Source organism: Ovis aries, chromosome 2 (genome assembly GCF_016772045.2).
Source record: "Ovis aries strain OAR_USU_Benz2616 breed Rambouillet chromosome 2, ARS-UI_Ramb_v3.0, whole genome shotgun sequence".
NCBI classification, from domain to species: Eukaryota; Metazoa; Chordata; class Mammalia; order Artiodactyla; family Bovidae; genus Ovis; species Ovis aries.
The window spans coordinates 202,724,465-202,745,544 of record NC_056055.1 but is presented as its reverse complement, the minus strand read 5'-3'; the positions used below and the strand labels follow the sequence as shown (position 1 = coordinate 202,745,544).

The following is a 21,080-nucleotide window of genomic DNA, read 5'->3' as shown; positions in this document are numbered from 1 at the left end:
TGGATTTAGAGCTATTTCTATTTTCCATTTCTTCTCATGTGCATTTTAGTGACTCATATTTTTAAAGAAATTTGTTCACTTCCCTTTTGGCATAAAATTCTGTAATAATATCCTGTTGCTAGTCTTTAAATAAATAAATGAGGGATCAGAATCGATTTCATTACCGATAGTGGTAACTGGGTTACTGTATTTTCATTATGGTGCAGTTCAAATTATTTTCTAGTATCTCTTGTGAATTTTTTTCCTTTGATCAATAGAGTATTTATTTTTGTGTATTTATTTTGGTTGTGCTGCATGGCTTGCAGGATCTTAGTTCCCTAACCAGGGATTGAACCCAGGTCCTCAACAGTAAAAGCACAGAGACCCAACCACTGGACTGCCAGGAAATATCCCATCAATGAGTTATTTAGAAGGTTGATTAATTTCTAAATTTTTGGAAATTTTCTAGATATCTTAGTGCTATTAAATGTTATTTTACTTTTATTTTTGGTCAAAGAACATAATCTAAAGATTTTAATACTTAAATTTTTTTGAAACTTATCTTATGGTCTAGCAATTGGTCAATTTTGGTGAAAATGTCATGTGTCCTTCAAGTTGTCAGGTGTAGTGTTCTACAAATGTCAATTAGGTCAAGTTGGTTGACAACACTATTCAAAAATTCTGAAAGATTTTTAATATACTTGCTCTATCAGTTACTAATAAAACGGTGATAAAACCCATAGCTATTGTGGGCTTGGTCTGTCTCTGCTTTCATGTGTAAAGTGCATTTCTTTAATCAGCATATGATCGGGTCTTGCTACTGGTCTTGCTATCCAGTCTGTCAATCTCTGCTGTTTAATTAGAGCCTTTTGTCCATCTCCATTTAATATAATTATTGGTATTACTGGGTTATGTTTACCATTTTGAGTTGTGTTTATTCTTTGTTTCTTTGATTTTTTTCCTTACTTCTTTTAGGTGAAATGGTTTTCAAGAAATTGTTAGTCTTATCTGTTTTGTGATAACTCTTCATTCTTTGCTTTTAGAGGTTGTTCCAAGGATTATAGTGAAAGTGAAAGTGAAGTCACTCAGTCGTGTCCGACTCTTTGTGACCCTGTGGACTGTAGCCCACCAGGATCCTTCATCCATGGGATTCTCCAGGCAAGAATACTGGAGTGGGTTGCCATTTCCTTCATCATTAATTTATCATAGTGTCCTTTGAATCAATATTATACTGCCTCATGTATAATGTAACAATCATACAATAATAAATAAATAATTACACATACCCACTTCTATCAACTGTATACTTATAGCCATATATTTTACCTCTGTGTTTGTTGTGAACCTCAGAATACATTGTTATTATTTTTGCTTTAAGCAGCCAATTGATTTTCAAAAAAAACAAAGAGGGAAAAATAAACATTTTTCTTTCTATTCATACATTTACCATTTTCAGTGTTTTTCATTTCTTCCAGCAGATTCAAATTTCAATCTAGTATTATTTACTTTCAACCTAAAGAATATCCTTTAGCTTGTTTTATAGTGCAACTCTGTTGGTGAAAAACTCTTTCCATTTTTGTTTATCTTAAAATATCTTGACTTTATCTTCCTTTTTGAGGGATGTTTTCTCTCTCTCTCTCTCTCTCTCTCTCTCTCTCTCTCTCTATATATATATATATATATATATATATGTATATATAATTCCGTATTGGCAGTTATTCCTATTACTTTATAGATTTCATTCAAACTCCAGAATGAAAGGCCCATATCATTTCTGATGAGAAGTTAACCTTTACTCTTCTTATTGTCTCCTGTTTGTTATGTGTGTTTTATCCTTTGACTGATTTAAAATTTTATCTTCATTTCTGACTTTCAGCAGTTTGAGTGTGACAGGCTTTGGCGTGATTTTCTATCATTTACTCTGCTTGGATTTTGATGAGCTTTTTGGATACGTGCGTTGTTGTTTTATGTTAAGTTTGGAAAAACTGTGGGCATCGTTTCTTCATATGTCCCCCTGTTTCTCCATTCTCTCCTTTTTTCTTCTGAGATTCCAATTACATATCTATGAGAACGCTTGAAATTGTCCCTTGAGTCACTGAGGCTCTGCTTCTTTTGTCACCATTTCGTTTTCTCTTTTCTTCAGTTTGGATAATTTCTTTTGACCTGTCTTCAAGTTCACTGATCCTTTAGTCTTTATTGTCCAAATTGCTGCCAAATTGCTGTCCAAGTTGCATCTGATGACTTCCCAAAACTTCAAATACCGTACTTATTAGTTCCAGTGTTGTCATTTCATTCTTTCCATCTCTCCTGAAATTCTCCTCCCTTCACCTATTAAGTCCACTTTTTTGGGCAAAATTTTAAAACATATTGATAATCCTTGTCTGCGGATTTCAACATCTGGGTTGTCTATGGGTCTGCTTCTAATGACTAATCTTTCTCTTCACTAAAGGTCACATTTTCTTCTTGCAATGTCTAGTAATATAGTAATACTTTAAACTGGATACTGAATATTGTGGATGACACTTTGAGAAACACTGGGTTTTGTTATTTTCTTGTGAAGAATTTTGGATTTTATTCTAACGGTCTTTAAAATACTAGCCTATCACTTTCTGCTCTCCCTACTCCCACCCCTCCCTTTTCACCTCTAAGGCAAATGTTAGACATCTTATAAAACACACTGGAATGGAAGTAGGTAAGGGAATAGTGGACTGTTCCTTAAAATATCTTTATTTAATTACCATGCTTTATGCCTCTCTTTCTAGGCTTGTCCCCCATCCTAAAAGCCAACTCTAGATCTAGCGTTTCCCCATTTTCTGCCAGGCAGTCAGCATCCTTCCTGCCAAAGGTCCCTCCCTCTGAAGTCTATGCTGCAACATTCTGCTTCATCAGTCCTCTCCCATCTGCTTTTCTTCCTCTAGAAACTGGGGCTGTCTTTTCCCTTTCCTTCATCATTGTGCATTTCCATATTTAAAAATTCCTTTACTATAATTTAGCAGGGTTTGTGATGAAGAAGACATAAATTCTTGCCTTTATCTTTCTTAAAAAATTATTGATATGCTTTGCCAAATTATTTTCTAGTCACTTAGACCCACTGACACTCGACTGTAGTGCATGTAATTGTACTTACACTTAACTCTTGTCAATACTGAGAACTATTTATTTTCCAGTTACTATATCTTAGTGTCTACTTACATATTTGACTTGTCCTTGATTTATTTTACAGAGTAAAACATGAACAGAGTTGGTTGTTTTCTATTAACAGTATCAAAGAAAACAAACCTTCTTTTGGGGAGAAATATATAAACTTAGATCCAAAGATTTTCATAATATATGTACAACTATGTATGTGTTCAGATTTGAAAGTCTCTGAAAACTCCCTTGTCTCTTTAGCTTTTTGGTGAAAGCCTTTTGTACTTAAAGGTAGACTGAAGGAAGTGTACACAGAATTCAAGTCTAAATTTAAAGGATGTATTAAGGAACTTCCCTGATGGTCCAGTGACTAAGACTCCTTGCTTCCACTGCAGGAAACATGGGTTCAATCCCTAGTGGGGAAACTAGATCCAACATGCTGCAACTAAGACCCAGCACAGTTAAAAAAATAAAATAAATATTAAAGGATATATTTATTATAGAGTAGTTCTAAAATAATTATTTTAACGCACTGAGTTAAGATGACTTTATAGTCTCCCATACAAACGTAATTTCAGTAAATCACAGCATCTCATGATTAACTTAGTATTATAAGTGGTTCTATCAAGAAAAAAACTTTGATAAAATATAATTTTGCTATTATAAAATAATGCCTAAAATTCCTAATGTCTGTGTTACTTAAAGCATTACTATTCCCTTAAAAGTACTTGTGTGAATACAATAGTGTTTTCTGATAACCAGTAATAAAGTAATTGGTAGATTTTTGACCACTGATCTTAGTATTCTTAAATATTCACAAAAGAAGAAATGCAAATGGAAATTAAACATGGCAAAATGCTCCATTTTCTTACTAATCAATTTTCTAAATAAAACAATGAGATTAGTGCAATCTTTTTGGACAGCAATATATTAAGAATTTTAAAAATATTCATACCCTTTGAACTCAATAATTCCACTTCTAAGAAAGTATGTCAAGAAAAAGATTGTTCATAAAGATTTATATACAAAAAATGTTCATTACAGCATTGCTTGTAATAGCAAGGGGAAACAATGTATATGGACAACAGTTTGGAAATAATTAAAATAAATGGCAAGTTCATAAAAACACAGCGCAGCTATTAAGGTCATGTTTTTAAAGAACAAAATGATATGAGGTAACGTTTATAATGTCATGTTAAGTAAAAAGCAAGATACAAAAGTTCACCCACTACATTACATTTGTAAAAATGACCCCTATATATCTATAAATCTAAAACATTCTGAAATGAAATTTAACCGTGGTTGTTTCTAGGAGGTAGGCTTTTTCCCCCCTAAACCTTACTGTATTTTTCACATCTCTTCAATTAATATAAATGTCTTTTAAAACTGGAAATACAAAATCCACAATTATCTTTTAAAAGCAGCATCGGAACTCAAACATTTTAAATTCAGGCAAGAATACCGGAGTGGGTTGCCATGCCCTCCTCCAGGAGATCTTTCCGACCCAGGGATTGAACTCAAGTCTCCCGCAGTGCAGACAGAGTCTCCACTATCTGAGCCACCAGAGAAGCCCCAAATTAACCTTTACATATCCATTTATTTATATTAATAACTCAGTACAAATCATGAAAAAGGCTTGAGTGCTTATTATGTCCAGTTGTTGTTCTAGACACCAAAAACACAACAGTGGTAAAAGACATCTGTGGTTTCCATCTCATAGAACTTGCAGCCTCAAAGGAAGACACATAAACCACACCACCACACAAACACATGCAGAATTACAACTCTGATAAGTTTTATGGAAACGAAAGTGCACAGTCCTGAAATCTACGCTTGGCATGTATGTGACTTAGGGATAGCAAGAATGAATTCTCCACAGAAGAAACAACTAAGCTCACCCGAAATCACATAAAAAACTAATCAGATGAGGAGGGAAGAAAGCTGCACTCCAGGCAGAGAGTGTTTGAAGCAGTTATCAAATTATTATCTCTTGACTCTAAATCTACCCTTGTTTGCCCTACTTTGTGATAACTAGCAGTGGACCCTGTAAACAATTTTCTTTTGCCAATTGGTAGATTGTTACCTTTGTTAGTAGAGGGCAACAAAGAGTTCCCTGCAAGGTGATGAGGGCAGAAATACACTTCTGGTTTTGGTCCTTCATCATTGTTATTATTCCCTACAGGAGCCAGCAGCCATGCAGAGGAGTTCCGGATGCACGCTCATGCCACGTTCCCTGACTTCCCCCGGCGGCAAGGGCTTTGAGCAGTTCCAGTCCATCTACACTCTCCGGAAATGGTAGGCTTCTTCTATAGGACAGCTCGGCCCAGGCCTTATGCCAAGATCTTTTGTCACCACAAGGCTGCGAGCATGTTCCTCTGGTAGTCATGACTATTTACTGGAAGGACTGATTCTGCAGCTGGAGCTTCAGAACTTTGGCCACCGGATGGAAAGAGCCAACTCATTGGAAAAGACCCTGATGCTAGGAAAGATGGAGGGCAGGAGGAGAAGGGGATGACAGAGGGTGAGATGGTTGGATGGCATCACCAACTCAATGGGCATGAGTCTGAGCAAATTCCAGGAGACAGTGGAGGACAGGGAAGCCTGGCGTGCTGCAGTCCATGGGGTTGCCAAGAGTCAGACACGACTGAGTGACCGAACAACAACAAACAACTGGTAACAACACACTCTATTTGATGAGGCCAGAATCTAGTTTTAGACCAGGGGAATCTCCCAGTCCTACTTCCTTTATTGTCCAGCCTTCTTGGAAACAGTAACTGTTCTCTTGACAAGCCTAGACCCCTGAGAGTCCTCACTTACCAATTAGTAGTTAGCCACCTCCTACTGTTTTAGTTAGCAGTTCTTGCTATTACATTCCACCTATTCAAATAACCAGTGTGGCTTCTGTCTCCTGACTTAAACCTGACTGATGTACACAGCTCCTATGTGGGACTAAGAGGAGACCAGTATGGCTGAAGCAAAGAGCAAGAATCAACACACCAGATCATGAGGCTGGAATGGGACCCAAGGGCCAGAATATGCAGGAAATGGCAACTCACTCCAGTACTCTTGCCTGGAAAATCCCATGGACAGAGAAGCCTGATAGACTACAGTCCATGGGATTGCAAAGAGTCGGACACGACTGAGAGACTTCACTTTCACTTATAGGCCAGAGTAAGACTTTCGGTCTTTATCTTTAAGAGTCCAAATATGTGTTATCTGAAGAGATTACAGGATAGAGAATGATTTAGAGGGGAACAGAATGAATGCCAGGTGATTGAGGAGTGGATTACTATAGCAGCACAGACAAGAGAAGATGGTTTGGATGGGAATGTAGAGATCAAGATAGTGAGAAATGGATGGATGCCGGGAATATTTGAAAAAGAAAACCAATAGGACTTGGTGATCAATTGAGTATCAGGGGAGAGGAAGATGTCTTGACTGATGCCTAGATTTCTGTCTTGCTTCAGGATGGATGGATGGTACACTAAGATCAAAAGGCTAAGACTGGGAAGGGAGATCAGGAGTTTGTTTTGAGCGTGATGTTAGAGTGCTTTGAAATATCAAAGTGAAAATATCAAGTAGGAGTCTAAGTTCAGAGAGTAGCCTCAACTGGGATGAGGAGTTTGTGAGCCAGCATACACAACCAAAGTTACAGCACGACTGAGATGATCTAAGAGAGAGCTTTATGTGAGAAAGGACTTGGAACTAACCCAGCCGTGATGAGCCTCAACAATTAACAGCCAGTTAGAGGAGAAGAACCCTCAAAGGAAACACAGAAGCAATGAAGATGGAGGGGAGAAATCAGAGAAAAGTATCAGGTCATAGATCCCATGATGGTTGAGGAAAGAGTGGTCAATAGTCCTGCAAGGAAAAGGTAGCTTAAGGATTGGGAAAATGTCTGCTAGATTCAATACATGGAGGCCAATGGTAAACTCAGTGGGAACAATTTCTTTGGAGTGATGGGATCTTAAAAAATTGATAAGCGAGAGAGAGGTAAAGACATGGAGACAGTGAGTAAAGATAATTTTCTTAAGATGTTATAGTGATGAAACCCCAAGGCAACTCTTTTCACATTACAATTATTGCATACCTTAATTTGCATCTTACATCATTCTATCACTACGTGACAGGGCAATTAACAGAAATTCAGAGGAGCCAATAACTTTGGAACAAAGACTTAGATAGGTTTAGTCCATTCTGTAAAACTGGATTGGCTCAGATCAAGCTGGGAACATTCTGACTGGAAACCAGTCTTTTAATTTATATTGTCTTTACAAGGTCTTAAAGATCACTAATACCTTTAAAGGTTTCAATTCAATTCAGTTCAGTTGCTCAGCCCTGTCTGACTCTTTGCGACCCCATGGACTGTAGCACGCCAGGCCTCCCTGTCCATCACCAACTCCCGGAGTTTACCCAAACTCACGTCCACTGAGTCGGTGATGCCATCCAACCATCTCATCCTCTGTTGTCCCCTTCTCCTCCTGCCTTCGATCTTTCCCAGCATCAGGGTCTTTTCAAATGAGTCAGTTCTTTGCATCAGGTGGCCAAAGTTTTGGAGTTTCAGCTTCAGCATCAGTCCTTCTGATGAATATTCAGGACTGATTTCCTTTAGGATGGACTGGTTGGATCTCCTTGCAGTCCAAACAATTAATGGAAGGCATTTTGCTCTTTGCAAGGAGTGCATTCCATTTAATTAAGTCTGTTTATAACTGAAACCTTGTAGCTATCAAGGTTTGAGTGGGAAGCTGGGAAGGTATCAGCTATTCAGAGATGAAGATGGTTTGAGCTTTTGCTGTAGAGATGCAGCAAAAGTAGTTTTCAAATGAGAAAGAGAAGGGAGAGGGCTCTGGAGTCCAGTCTCTCCAGGTGACAGGAAAATGCCCGAGGGGTTTTATATATCCCGTGTCCTTATGTCACTACGTCTTGTGTCTGTTTCTGTCTCCTGCTTTATCACACACAGAGAAAGGAAGCAGAGGTCTAAGGCACGGAAAACACAATGTAAGGCTGCCTCTAACATTACCTGAACTATTCAGACACCGTGCGGCTGGAAGCTGAGTTTGACACTGAACAACACACAGCTACAAATGGGAGTTAACACTAAAGCATTAGATGCCAAAATAAAAGAGTGAGAATAATGATAAATGTGCTTTAAACTATATGCTTCAAAATGCCTGTTCACATGACTGTACTTAATGTCAGCTATATAGCCTAACAAAGCACTATATCTTTAATTAAAAACCAATGGTTACAATGCTACAAGGGCTTTAGCTAAAACAATCCTTAAGTAAGGTTTAAATAAAACATTGGCTTTTTAGACTAAGATAGCCTGATGTCAGGGAACGTGAACGGGGGCTCCCTCAGCATCCACATACCCTCTTCCTTCACCCATTCACACAGGGCCTTATCTGAAGCTGCTACACACACCCCTCTTCCTGCCCCAGCCTCTCTCCTACTTGCTGCCTTCACAACATTTACTATAATCTATAAACATTTAAACTTCCCTGGCGGCTCAGATGGTAAAGAATCAGCTAGCAATGCAGGAGACCCAGGCATGATCCCTGGGTCAGAAGATCCTCTGAAGAAGGAAATGGTAACCCACTCCAGCATCCTTGTCTGGAGAATTCCATGGACAGAGGAGCCTGGTAGGCTGCAGTCCATGGGGTCGCAAAGAGTTGGACACCACTAAGCAACTAACACTTTCACATAAACATTTTGGTGGATTCTGGTTTACTGTGCTTCTCTTCTCCCCATTCCCACAAAAGAACATAAACTCTAGGAAGGCAAAAACTTTTATTTTGTTCACTTCATCTAGAAGAATTTCTGGCACATGTTAGATGCTTAAAATACTTCCTATATAGATAAAGAAATGACTTCAGGGTTTACTCTGTGTCAAATACTGTGTTAATCACTTTATTTATCTCATTTACTCCTCATCACAATTGCAGAATATTTTGCAGGTGAGACACGGAAGGGGTCACACAACTAGTAAGTGACGAGGCCAAGATTTGAATCCAAACATGTTTAATGCTAAAGCCCTGCTTCTTAGCAATATTATGTTGCTTCCATCTGAGAGCTGGAACAGCTGAAATCCTGGAATACACACATTTGGCTTTTCTATTAAAGTTCTCAGCAAGCTGCTTTCTTCTTGTTGATCTTTTCTAATCCTCTGGTCCAATATAGGGTTTAGAAAAGCAGAGGAGATAATCTTGGAGCTAGGGCCAACAACAGGATTAAAAAATCTGCTTGGAAATCTTATAGGGAACCCCACACCACAAAAATATTGTAAAATAGTCTGTTGTTGTTTTCTTCTTTTTTATATGAAGCACAAATGAGGGACAGGCAGCCAACATTCTAAAATAACAGGACCCTTTCTCTCACATTTGCTTCAGTTCACCTAGAGAATAAGAAAGCGGTTCTGTCCCAGAGGCAAGCCACATGCAGAATCTGCCTGGCAAAGGTAAAAGGATGAGGCTGCCCCTGTTCTCCCACACAGGGCAGAAGCCCAGACCCTGGAGGTCAGTGAACACAGCATGGGGCCTTCTGTTAGAAACTAGTAACAGGTAACAGAAGAGCTGGCTTCCCAAGATGCTTTACAAGATGAGAGGAAATAAAGGAAGCCTGCTGGGAAGGGGAGCTGAAGACAAGGAAAGCCCAGCCCCCAAGCTTATCTCAATGGAGCCAATTGATAGCCCACAATCCTGCTTCTTTCCTATTGGATGGGAATTGTGTCCAGGGGGAAAAGGACAGCAGAGGAATCTGAATTCCTATTCTAGCCCATGCGGTGATAAGCATATGGACATTTCAGCAATCTGACCCTTAGGGAAAACAGGGTAGGAGCCACATCTGGGAAAAATGAAACCTAAGGTCATAATGCACTTTAACCATTTAGATAGAGCCTTAGAAATAAAAATGACCCTTGGCATTACTTCTGTGAAAATAAATCTTGATCTACTCCTTGACTGACTTTGTACTTAGATGCAGATAATCTTGATTGCATTATGTAAAAGATCTAATTTGAGTGGTTATTAAAAATTCTGAAATACAGAAAAAACTACTCCAAGGCTTAAAAAAGTAATTTTGTACTAAGTTTAAATCAAACTCCCCAACTTCAGAGCTATACGCTGACTTGCCGCATTGTCCCACTCGACAGTACTATATTTACAGCCTGAAATGATGATGCCTTTGGTGGTTATTTTTCATGTGGGAAGTCACACTAACACCCCGGAACCACCTGCACATATCTTAAGGCTAACTTTTCCCCTACCAGCAAATGATCCTTTTTAAAACCTTTAGAAAGAGAGATCTTGAATGTCAAGGTGTTATAAAAGATAAAACACGCTTTCCACATGTTCACAGCCTGCTGCCCAACTGGGCATTCAGGGCAAGCTTCCCTGAGCCAGTTTCATCACTGGAAAGCTTGATAAATGTTCCGCCACCAGCAGACTGGAGATTTCTTTAAGGCTCATACTTTGAACTCACTCAAGTACAGAATATAATTATCTGGTTTTGTTATGATTACTTTTCCCTAATTTTTCAATTATATACATTTTTCAGGAGTTATGGAGCCTGTGGTTTTAGTAATAACTCTCTAATGCATGCATAAAATTGCATGGATTTGAGTCAGGCTTTTGCTAACCAGACAGAGTTACCCCTGGGGCATAGATCTTCTCAGCTTTTCAACCCCGGGGCCTTGGTCTACTCAGCTATAAAGTGAGGGGATTAAGGGATCTTTCCCATCCTGCCCAGTTTCAAAGGTCTACTCAAAATGGGGTGCAGTAATATGCAAGATCCGACACTCATCTGTAAAATATTTAGCAGAGATCTCAGGATTTCTGAAAAATTGAACAAAGCACTTCAGAAGTCATTTGATAGTTTTGGCATCAACCTCCTGATTAATCTTCATTATCTTTGCAAAGAAACTTAACTAGCTATAAACTCATTTTGAAATTTATGATCACAAGCTGTTGGTGAAGTTAATGGTCAACCAGAAGAACTCCCTTCCTTTTGCAAAAACTTCTGATAACCTTCCACTGTCGTCATTTATTCTTTAACAGAAAGATTTACATGAGTAATATATTTGTTTTATTAATTATTAACAAATAATACTGATATACCTTAACGACTTCATGCTAAACTTACAAAGCTGAGGGATCTTGGGATGGTTCTTTGTGCAATAAAGTATTCTTTGCCAACAGTTTCATGACAGGGTTCACAAAAGCCCCCTTGTACAGAGAACTCATCTGCTGGGTATTTAACTTTCAAGGCAGCTCTCCACTGTGAAGTGAAGCGCTTCAATATTGCATTTGCTCTAATGTCATATACTTGATAGAGTTACTGAAATTGTTTTAGGAAGAAGGTATAAATTATAAGTAAATGAACAAATATATGTGCTGGGCTTTTAATGTATGATTGATATCACAACAGCAACCTGAGTAATTAGATTTTGAAAGTAATTCGTGTGAAAGCAATCACAGGCAAAGTTGGGAATGTGCCATTCGATTATTTAATTTCTTTCTCTTGCCCTGACCATAAATCAAAACATTCTCAAAATTGTAGGCAGAGGAAAAGCTGAATTAAAAGATGACTGGAACATCCAGATTCTAAAGAGAAATAGGTTATTTTTGTTGTTTGTTATAAAATACCATCGTGTAGTAAGGATTTTCTGGATTATGGCACTATTAATAGTGTTGTTAGGTAATGTTTATGGAAGAAAAGTAGAGCTTTGTGAGCAATTAGAAAACTTCTTAGTGTGTTACACAGTGTCAGTTATTTCATGCTTCCTCATGGTAATCCCTGATTTAGAACAGGTTATCATGTGATTTTCTGTTTGCACCTGTCTCTTCTGCTTGACTAAACTCTCCCCGTAGGTTGTTGTTCAGTTGCTAAGTCATGTCCGACTTTTTGTGACCCCAAGGATTGCAGCATGCCAGGCTTCCCTGTCCTTCACTTTCTCCCAGAGTTTGCTCAAACTTATGTCCATTGAATCAGTGATGCCATCCAACCATCTCATCTTCTGTCACCCCTTCTCCTCCCGTCCTCAATCTTTCAGGGTCTTTTCCAATTTTAGTCAGCTCTTTGCATCAGGTGGCCAAAGTACTGGAGCTTCAGCTTCAGCATCAGTCTTTCCAATAAATATTCAGGATTAATTTCCCTTAGAATTGGCTGATTTGATCTCCCTGCAGTCCAAGGCACTCTCAAAGTCTTCTCCAACACTACAGTTCGAAATCATCAATTCTTTGGCACTCAGCCTTCTTTATGGTTCAGTGGTCCCATTCATACATGACTACTGGAAAAACCATAGCTTTGACTATACGAATCTTTGTCTGAAAAGTGATGTCTCTGCTTTTTAAGCCCCTGTTTTATTCATCTTTGGTTTATTTTAGGAGATGTTTTGAAAAACTTTTAAAATTTATCTAAGTAATTTTGTATGGGTGGGTGTTGGGGGCAGGATGCTAGATGACTCACAATCACAGGAATCCCACACAACGAAGAACTGCCCGGTGACCTGAATTTTCTCATGTCTTCCCAGACATGTGACATATAAACTCAAAGTATTTTTTGTACAGTTTTCCTATGGATTTACAAGATTTACTTGGATCTCCAGGGTTCAACTACTATATACATTAAGAGAAAACTGTACTCTCTGGTGTTTATAACTTTACCAAGAGTTTTTCACCATTTGGAAAATTCCATGGTCAACCACAAGGGCAGTCACAGTATTTGAGTGGATAATTAGCAATTTTCAGTCTGCATTTGTAGCAGCTGCTTTCCCAGTGACCCCACGTCTACATTAAAATATACTTATTTAGTTTTTACTTCACATGTTGAATATAAAGAAACAGTATTCATGTTATCCAGTTGACTACTGTCTCCCTTCCTGTAAGTGTAAAGCAATTTGTGATAAGTGTACGGTATGAACATCTGACCATTTTATTAAGCCTTCTATTTTAGCTATTCTTGAACTTCTTATATTTTTATATTATTGATGTTCTGTTTCTAGGTAGATTTACATTATCTATGAATTTTACTTTAGGACTTGACATAAAAATGGAGCTTTGGGCCAAACAGTATTGAAGATCACAGATCTAGTAGAATCCTGTACAGCTGCCATATTTTACAGAAAGGAAATGGGACACTAGAGATGAAATGATGCCCTTAAGGTCATACGGTTGATTAAGAAGTAGCCTTTCATTGAGTGATGACTATATAGCTGTAGCACAAATAAAGAATATTCCAGATTCTAACAGCCTGGAAGATTATATTCTATTGCACGATATAAAATACCAGGAGATAAAATAATTTGGCCTACGCTTTAATAACATTTCCTTTGGTCACCAATTATCCCTCCCTTTTCCTAGCCAAAGTGCCTTTAGAAAGAAAAATTTCTTTAAGCTGGAATTTCTATTTTCCTGATGATTCCAACAGAGACTAGAACTATATTTTTTAGATTAAAACAATCCTCTGACTTTTGCAGGGCTGGATTAGACATGTCTTCTCTGGGCCTGTGACTTTCCTCCTGGCCCCTACCATCCTGCCTAAAGACCATTTGAATCTATGCACAATGTTGCAGGACAATCTTTTCCTTTCACCACCAACAACTGTAGCAGTGACGGTCCCAGTGGGTCCCCTGCCATCCTTTTCTTCTATGTCTTCCTAAGCAACTTTACTTAAGAATAACTGACCTGTGACCCCACGGAGTGCCTTTGAAGGCTCCTCGAGTATTGAGATCTTTTTCTCACGAGGGGGAAGGGCTGGTTTTTCACTGGCAGAATCAGTGGATGAGCTGTCCTTCTCACAGCCGTTGATGTGGCCATTCTGTATCTGGGGTGGTGGTGGCTGCACGGGCCCTGCCTCGGGCCTCTCTGCCTTGTCTTTAGCATCTTTGTTGCCTTGATGCTGCTTGGACTTGCTTCTTTTTCTCTTATTGTTCTAGAATGAGAAACAAATGAGAAATGAATATTATGCAGCGCACAAGCACCTTGAAATAGAATGTGAATCCGAGAAAGCAAAATAAGATATGTTATCCTTTTGCTTTTTTTTTTTTGTTTTCTGACTCTTCAAATAAAATGGGTGAAAACACTGATGTCTTTATTAACTGCCCAAGTTACTATAAATAGCTTCTTTCCCACAATGAGTTGTATAAACTTTTACCTCATAAACATAGAAAACAAAAAGTTTCCTTTACAAGCAAAAAACAGCAGGAAATGGCTTTAAATAGCTGACATATCATTTGAGCAAATTGAGGGCCTACATATCTGAATGGTCATAGAATAAAAACTCTCGTGATTACTACCCAGGAGGAACTTGAATTCAGCTACTGTGCTATTGGAGAAGAGTTCTCATTTCTTATAGAGACCATGAGGGTGGGTGGAGGGCAGGGAGGACCCTGAGGTTCTGCTCCTCTGGGGAGGAGGGAAACCTGAGGGGAGGGTGGGAACAGAAGAGGCTGGCACCTCCTTGCAGAATGAGGAAGTGGAATCAAATCCCCAAAGTCCAGGTTGGGTCTTGAAAAGGCACCCCCCCCCCCCCCAACCAGGCCACCCCTGGACTGCTGCCACACTGTCCAGGAAGTCCCAGGATCATCCCCATGAACATTCGAGCTGGAGTGGAGAACTACTACAAAGCATTGCCAAACCAACGTGGGCCCACGTGAATTCTGTGCCCCTGGAATACTTGGCTGCTAGCTCAACAGCACCGTAAGACTTTTCTTACATTTAGCTCAGAATAACACAACTATGCATTTTATTTCATTTTTTATTTATATCTTTTAGTAATTTAATTAATGTATTTATTGGCCACATCTTGCAGTATGTAGGATCTTAGTTCCCCGAAGAGGGATCGAACCTATGCCCCTTGCAGTGAAAGTGTGGAATTTTCATCACTGAACCACCAGGAAAGTCCCTACCCCGAATTTTAGGTAACTGAAATTTTTTAGACCTTGGTACAGGCCTCAGCCAATGAGAACAGACAAGGGACCTGTCAGGACAGACCCTGGCCTGCCTGTGGCATCAGTGTCCCACCAGCTAAACATCAGCCTGGCTTTGTTCTGCAACATGTTTGAAAAGAAATAAGAAGAAACAATTTTCTCTTGATTCTCCTCCCCATTCCCTTTCTTTTCCTTTGAAACCGCAAGCATGGCTCTGTGTAAGGGCTCCTCCAGGGGAGAGAAGTGCAATGACTGGGTGAAGGGAAGGCCCAGGGGCACCATTCCCACAGGAGCCCTGGGTCTCCTATGCTGGGGAGACCATCTTCCCATTTAACCTCTAAGAAGAAGGTTTGGTAATGAGTTGGGTCTGCAGCTGCTGTCTGCTCTTTTTTTTTCCACATCAGAGAAATTTAAAACCCAATCCATACATCTCAAATTTCTCCATGTAAGTATAAATACTGCCTTTCAATCACTTGCAAACCATCTTCATTTCATACAGAAGTCTGGGAAGCTATGATTAAAGATAAGCAGACATTGTCAAAGATGGTGGCACACAAATGTTGAACAAAAAACCTCGTAATTCTCCCAGGTCTCCATGAAGCGAGGAGGAGAAAAAGGAGGAAAGGATCATTCCAGTAATTTCAGTAATCTTGGGAATTTATGAAAGTAATACTGCTTTCATGCGTGCATTTGTCAAAACCTATTCCTCGGGCCGGTGATCCTCCCTCAGTGGGAAGAGTATATACTGGGATTCCCCTTGGGGAAGTTACTTGGGAAAGAGAAGCAGACTTTTTGTCAAAGTAATGAAACAGAAGACAGGCCTAGAACAAGAAGTTGCACCTCCAAGGAGCCAGTGAGTACCCATAAACGCTCACAAGACCAGGAAGGCCAGTATGTGTACAGCACACCTCACGTGTGCCCAGAGGTCGGAACGGTGTGACTAGACAAGAAAGGAAAATAACTTGAATGGGGCAGCTTAAAATCTCCCCTCTGCTCACAAGGAGCAGTCAGTCTGCCAGGGTTCGAAAGAAAGGAAAACAGGTCCCTTACTTACTATGGCTTTAAAGTACGTCCTTTATTAAAAATCTAGCTTATTAGAATTCAGGAAAAATGTTTCTGGGGGCAGCCCTGGACAGATTCTCTCGGCTGGAAAAACATGTGAAAATGTATTTAGAGCTTTTCAAGTATCTTTAAAAAGCTCCTTAATGTTTTCCTTTGTGCTGTGGGATACGTTCAGGCAAGTTAACATCTAGAATCCTTTGAATTCTCTGGTTGGGCTTGCCTTAATACTTAAAAAGAAAAACTCTGGGACTTCTAAAGCACACCTGGTGGTTAAAAACACTTGAACAGAAAACAAGGGCATTAGTAGGGAGGGTGGCTTTTAATTTAAGAAAGTCATGAATCTGGAAGCTTCCTGGGTATACATATTAACATATTTGAAAGAAGCACAAAATTGGCACCCTTGTTAAAATGATAACAGCCACGAAGATTCTGATGGAAGATGTTACTAATTTACAATCCATATCAATCTTACCTTCTTTTTTCCTGTCATATTCCATTCTTTTAGAACTTGAATTGCACTGCCTAGACAAAGACAAAGAATCTTCAACATGTATTCACATAATAAAACACCACACAAAATTCATCTCTGTCTTTCCATCCTGGTAGCGATTTTTTTTCCTGGCTTTTTCATTTGTTTTGATACATCCTACCTTAATAAAAATGCCAGTTTCATTTTTTATTTCCAGATTTTCATTTAATTCACTGCATGATCTTGGTTTTATCAAAGTATTAAGCCCCACTACATGAAGCTTACTTTGTTTTATCATTATGTTGTCTTAGAGAAAATGAAATATATCTTGAGAATTTTCTGATAGCTTCATTGCCATAGGTAGAATTAAAATTGTTCTGTTTTATATATGAATCAAAATACCTATAATCTTCTAGGCCAAACATGGGATTTTGAATATTATTAACCATGTGAATCCTAACTTTTTGTTTGGCTATTTCTGCTCATTTTCTGCCTCTACTCATTATGTTCACAACCTGCAGGGTGACAAGAAGGACAGATGATCCAATGTTAGTTTTGCTCATGTCACTGTGGATAAGGACAGGATGTAGTCTTTGCAAGGTTCCACTTTGAAACAAAAGAAGCTCATTAAACAACAAGTTGAGTCCCAGGTTCTGAAATACTCTTCACGTGCATATGTGGCATCGCCCAGATGCAGAGGAAAAGTCTAACTTGATTAAATTTAAAAATATTTTAAAAGAAATGCTTAACCAGCGGTCAGCTACAATAAGTATCTTCATGTAATCTAAGTTTCTTCACTCACTCCAAGGTGCTAGTGGTAAAGAACCCACCTGCTAACGCAGGAGATGTTAGAGACTTGGGTTCAATCACTGCGTCAGGGAGATCTCCTGGAGGAGGGCATGGCAACCTACTCCAGTATTTTTGCCTGGAGAATCCCACAGACAGAGGAGCCTGGTGGGCTACAGTCCATAGCGTCACAAAGAGTTAGACACGACTGAAGCGACTTAGCATGCACTCACACACTCACTCCAAACTGCTGGGGGTAATTTCAACAAGTTATTGGTAATGAGCAGACCAGTTGTTCTTATTTAAATAGGTATAAGCATTCTCATACCATTTCATTATACTAATAGCTCTCTACAATGAGTGTGTTGGCTAAACAAAGATAAACTTCAGGCTAGTCTTTATAACAAATTTCAAATTAGTAGGGCCCCAATTATTGAGTCTACTGTCACTGTTAGATAAGCAGAAGACCATATTGCTTTCACTAATGTTTAAAAAGACTAATTATTCCTATCCATTCAGAGTTTCCAATTCAATGCCCCTCGAAGGCTTTTTGTATTACATGTACTTGAAATAGTAAGACTGCATTTAAAAGTAAGCTATAATTCAGACTTTTTATTAACTAGGGTGATCTTTTTCTAATTTGTCCAGAGAATTAATGTTTCATAGTATTTTCCTTTCGAAGAACTTTAGGAAGTCACTTTCACTAGGTTACTTCCTAAGTCACACCCGTGGCTAAGAATTATTAGGGTAGTTTTTACTTACAGCTCAACTTCAGAATTCCGGATAAAAATTAAATTGAAAAAATGTTGAAGACGGTTCTTTTAAATCAGAGAAAGGGGGCGAGTTGTTTACTGCTTTCAACTGCAATATTCAATTATTCTTCTAATTTTTATATTTGGACATAAATTCTATTTGCAATTTGGACCATGAGCTTTTAGAGGGTAATTCTGAAGAACCTGTGTTTACAGACAATTTTGCAACTGTTACTATTAAACTTTAATTATACTAAAACTGCTTGGAGGTTTTTTTATAGACATAATTTAATTAGTTTATTTATTTTCGGCTGTACTGGGTCTTCGTTGCCTCAGGGACTTTTCTCTGGTTGCAGCCAGTGGGGGCTACTCTCCAGGTGTGGTGTGCAGGCTTCTTGCAGTGGCTTCTCTTGCTGCAGAGCACGGGCTCCAGGGCTCCAGGACTGCAGCAGTTGCAGCACGTGGGCTCGGGCTCGGTTGTGCCGGTTCCCCGGCTCTAGGGTACAGGCTCAATAGTGGTGGCACGGGGGTGTAGTTGCTCCAGGGCATGTGGGATCTGCCTGGATCAGGGATCGAGTCCCTGTCTCCTGCACTGGTAGGAGGATTCTTGACTAGTGAGCCACCAGGGAAGTCCTGTTTGGAGCTTTTTAAGCCACTCAGGAAGTGTGCTTTTAGTGTGCCTCATAAGTGATTCCTAGTGATTATTTCTCATTTTCAGTGATCTTTAAACAAGTTTTCCTATTGACTCCCATCCAAAATGATATCTCAGCAATCGATGAGTTTTTTAAAATGAGACCTTAATCTTGACAAGGTGAAAATTTCAAGAAGGACAAGCATGGTGCTGTATTTAAATACAGTTGGATTTGATGACAGTCCATCAGTTACTGAGCATCTGGGCATCTCATCAGGGTCACTTTATAATAAAAACTTTCAGGATGGAGAATGTGGGGGCCTCACTCCAGCTGAGGGTGGGGAGGCATGGGGATAGTAACCTGTTTCCTTTCCTAAAGCTTTTTTCCATGTGAGTGACACTGGCAAGTGAAACTGAAAAGAGAGTTTATCTGCGCCAGGCTGTGCGCCTCTCAACTTCTTTTGTGAGACAAACTGTACCAAATGTTGCAAAGCTGGATTAGCATCCCATTCTCTGTATTTGTTTCTTACGAATAAAGATTCCATATTTGTTCATACATGAAGCAGGAAGAACAGTCAGAAAAGTTATGCACTGTGGGGCTGCTTGCAGGTCTATTTTGAACCATGTGTGCTAAGTCACTTTAGTCATGTCTGACTCTTTGCGACCCCATGGACTGTGGCCCACCAGGCTCCCATGTCCGTGGGATTCTCCAAGCAAGAATACTGGAGTGAGTTGCCCTCTTTCATGGGATCTTCCTGACTCAGGGATCAAACCCTGGTCTCTTGCATCTCCTGCCTTGGCAGGCAGGTTCTTTACCACTAGCGCCAGCTGGGAAGTCCCATTTTGAATGATGTGTGTGTGTGTGTGTGTGTTAGTCACTCAGTTGTGTCTGACTCTTTGTGACCCTATGGACTGTGGCCCACCAGGCTCCTCTGTCCAAGGGATTTTCCAGGCAAGAGTATTGGAGCAGGTTGCCATTTCCTTCTCCAATTTTGAATGATAATCATTTTTAATTCAATTAGCACTCTAAACTCTGACTGCAGATATCAGAATGTGAGTGTGCTATCTGGTTCCAAGACTTTGCCTGAAATGCAATTATAATATATGTAGAAATTTAGGAAGATTGTTTTATTTCCAGGAAATTGAGTAAGTTTAACAGAAAACAAAACTAGTATAAAAGGAGGAATATGCTGAAAGGTATTCCCTGAACTTCTGGTCAGATTATGTTTAGTTAGTCCATATTAACAAAACAGAAACTAATGCTAGGACAGAAGATATATGATATCAAAGAACAGGTATAAGATATTTATTCATAAATGAAATTTATTTAATTTGTCTAGGAGAGAAGAATTTCCCATAATTTATAGGAAATGTAAAACAGTAGGTTATACATTTATAAAATAACTACATTCCTGAGAATTTAGATTCTGTAACATCACTGGAAATGGGCTGTTCAAAAAATCAAATTTTTTTAGACAGCAAAAACGTTCTAGAGGTGGATAAGATGAACTAATATTCTGACTAATTAGGAAATTTCAAAATGATAAACTAAGGATATTAAAGACTAAATCAGTTCCCTCAGACTACTTAAACATCAAGTTCAAGGATTCCAGTCCTAAGGCCAAGTAGAACTATGCTGGTTGAAGAGTTGAGAAGGCTTTTCAGATCAGGAATGAAGTTCATTATCCTCCATTAACAAGGACACCATCAAATAAAGGACATTGTTTAATAACAGACTGGACAGACTGGTCGACAGTGGAATTAGTAGCATTAGAACAGGTATCCTTTGCAAACTATCTATAGTCTGTCTTCTGTTTTTTCCCAATGAGGAAAAAAGAACTTCCAAATCCTGCTCTTAATACATAGATGTGTTTTTTAAAATGCTGTTTTCTGTGGTAAAATTCACATAATATAAAATATACTGTGAGCTTAGTTGCTCAGCCATGTCCAACTCTTTGCGACCCTCTGGTCTCTAGCCCACCAGGCTCCTCTGTTCATGGGATTCTCCAGGCAAGAACACTAATGTGGGTTGCCATGCCCTCCTCCAGGGGATCTTTCCAGCCCAGGCATCAAACCCAGGTCTCCCACATTGCAGGTGGATTCTTTACCCATTGAGCCACTAGGGAAGCCCAAGAATACTGGAGTTGGTAGCCTATCCCTTCTCCAGGGGATCTTCCCGACCCAGGAATCAAACTGGGGTCTCCTGCACTGCAGGTGGATTCTTTAGCAGCTGAGCTACCTGGAAAGCCCCTGAAACACACTGTCTTAACTATATTTAACTGTACAGTTCAGGGGCACTGAGTACATTCACATGGTTGTGCAGCTCTCACCATCATCCGTCTCCTG

At 39.2% G+C, this 21,080-nt stretch overlaps 1 protein-coding gene across 20 annotated transcripts in view; it reads right to left on the bottom strand.

The window, feature by feature from the left end:
* Positions 1–21,080, bottom strand: part of SPATS2L (spermatogenesis associated serine rich 2 like) — a 184,322-nt gene that overhangs the window by 45,590 nt on the left and 117,652 nt on the right. For all 20 annotated transcript variants that reach the window (XM_042244051.1, XM_012141929.4, XM_042244050.1 and 17 more), the window contains 2 exons: positions 16,569–16,618; positions 13,791–14,037 (listed from right to left, as the gene is read on the bottom strand). In XM_042244051.1, the coding sequence (XP_042099985.1) occupies positions 13,791–14,037; positions 16,569–16,618 (297 nt within the window). The remainder of the gene's footprint in view (positions 1–13,790; positions 14,038–16,568; positions 16,619–21,080) is intronic.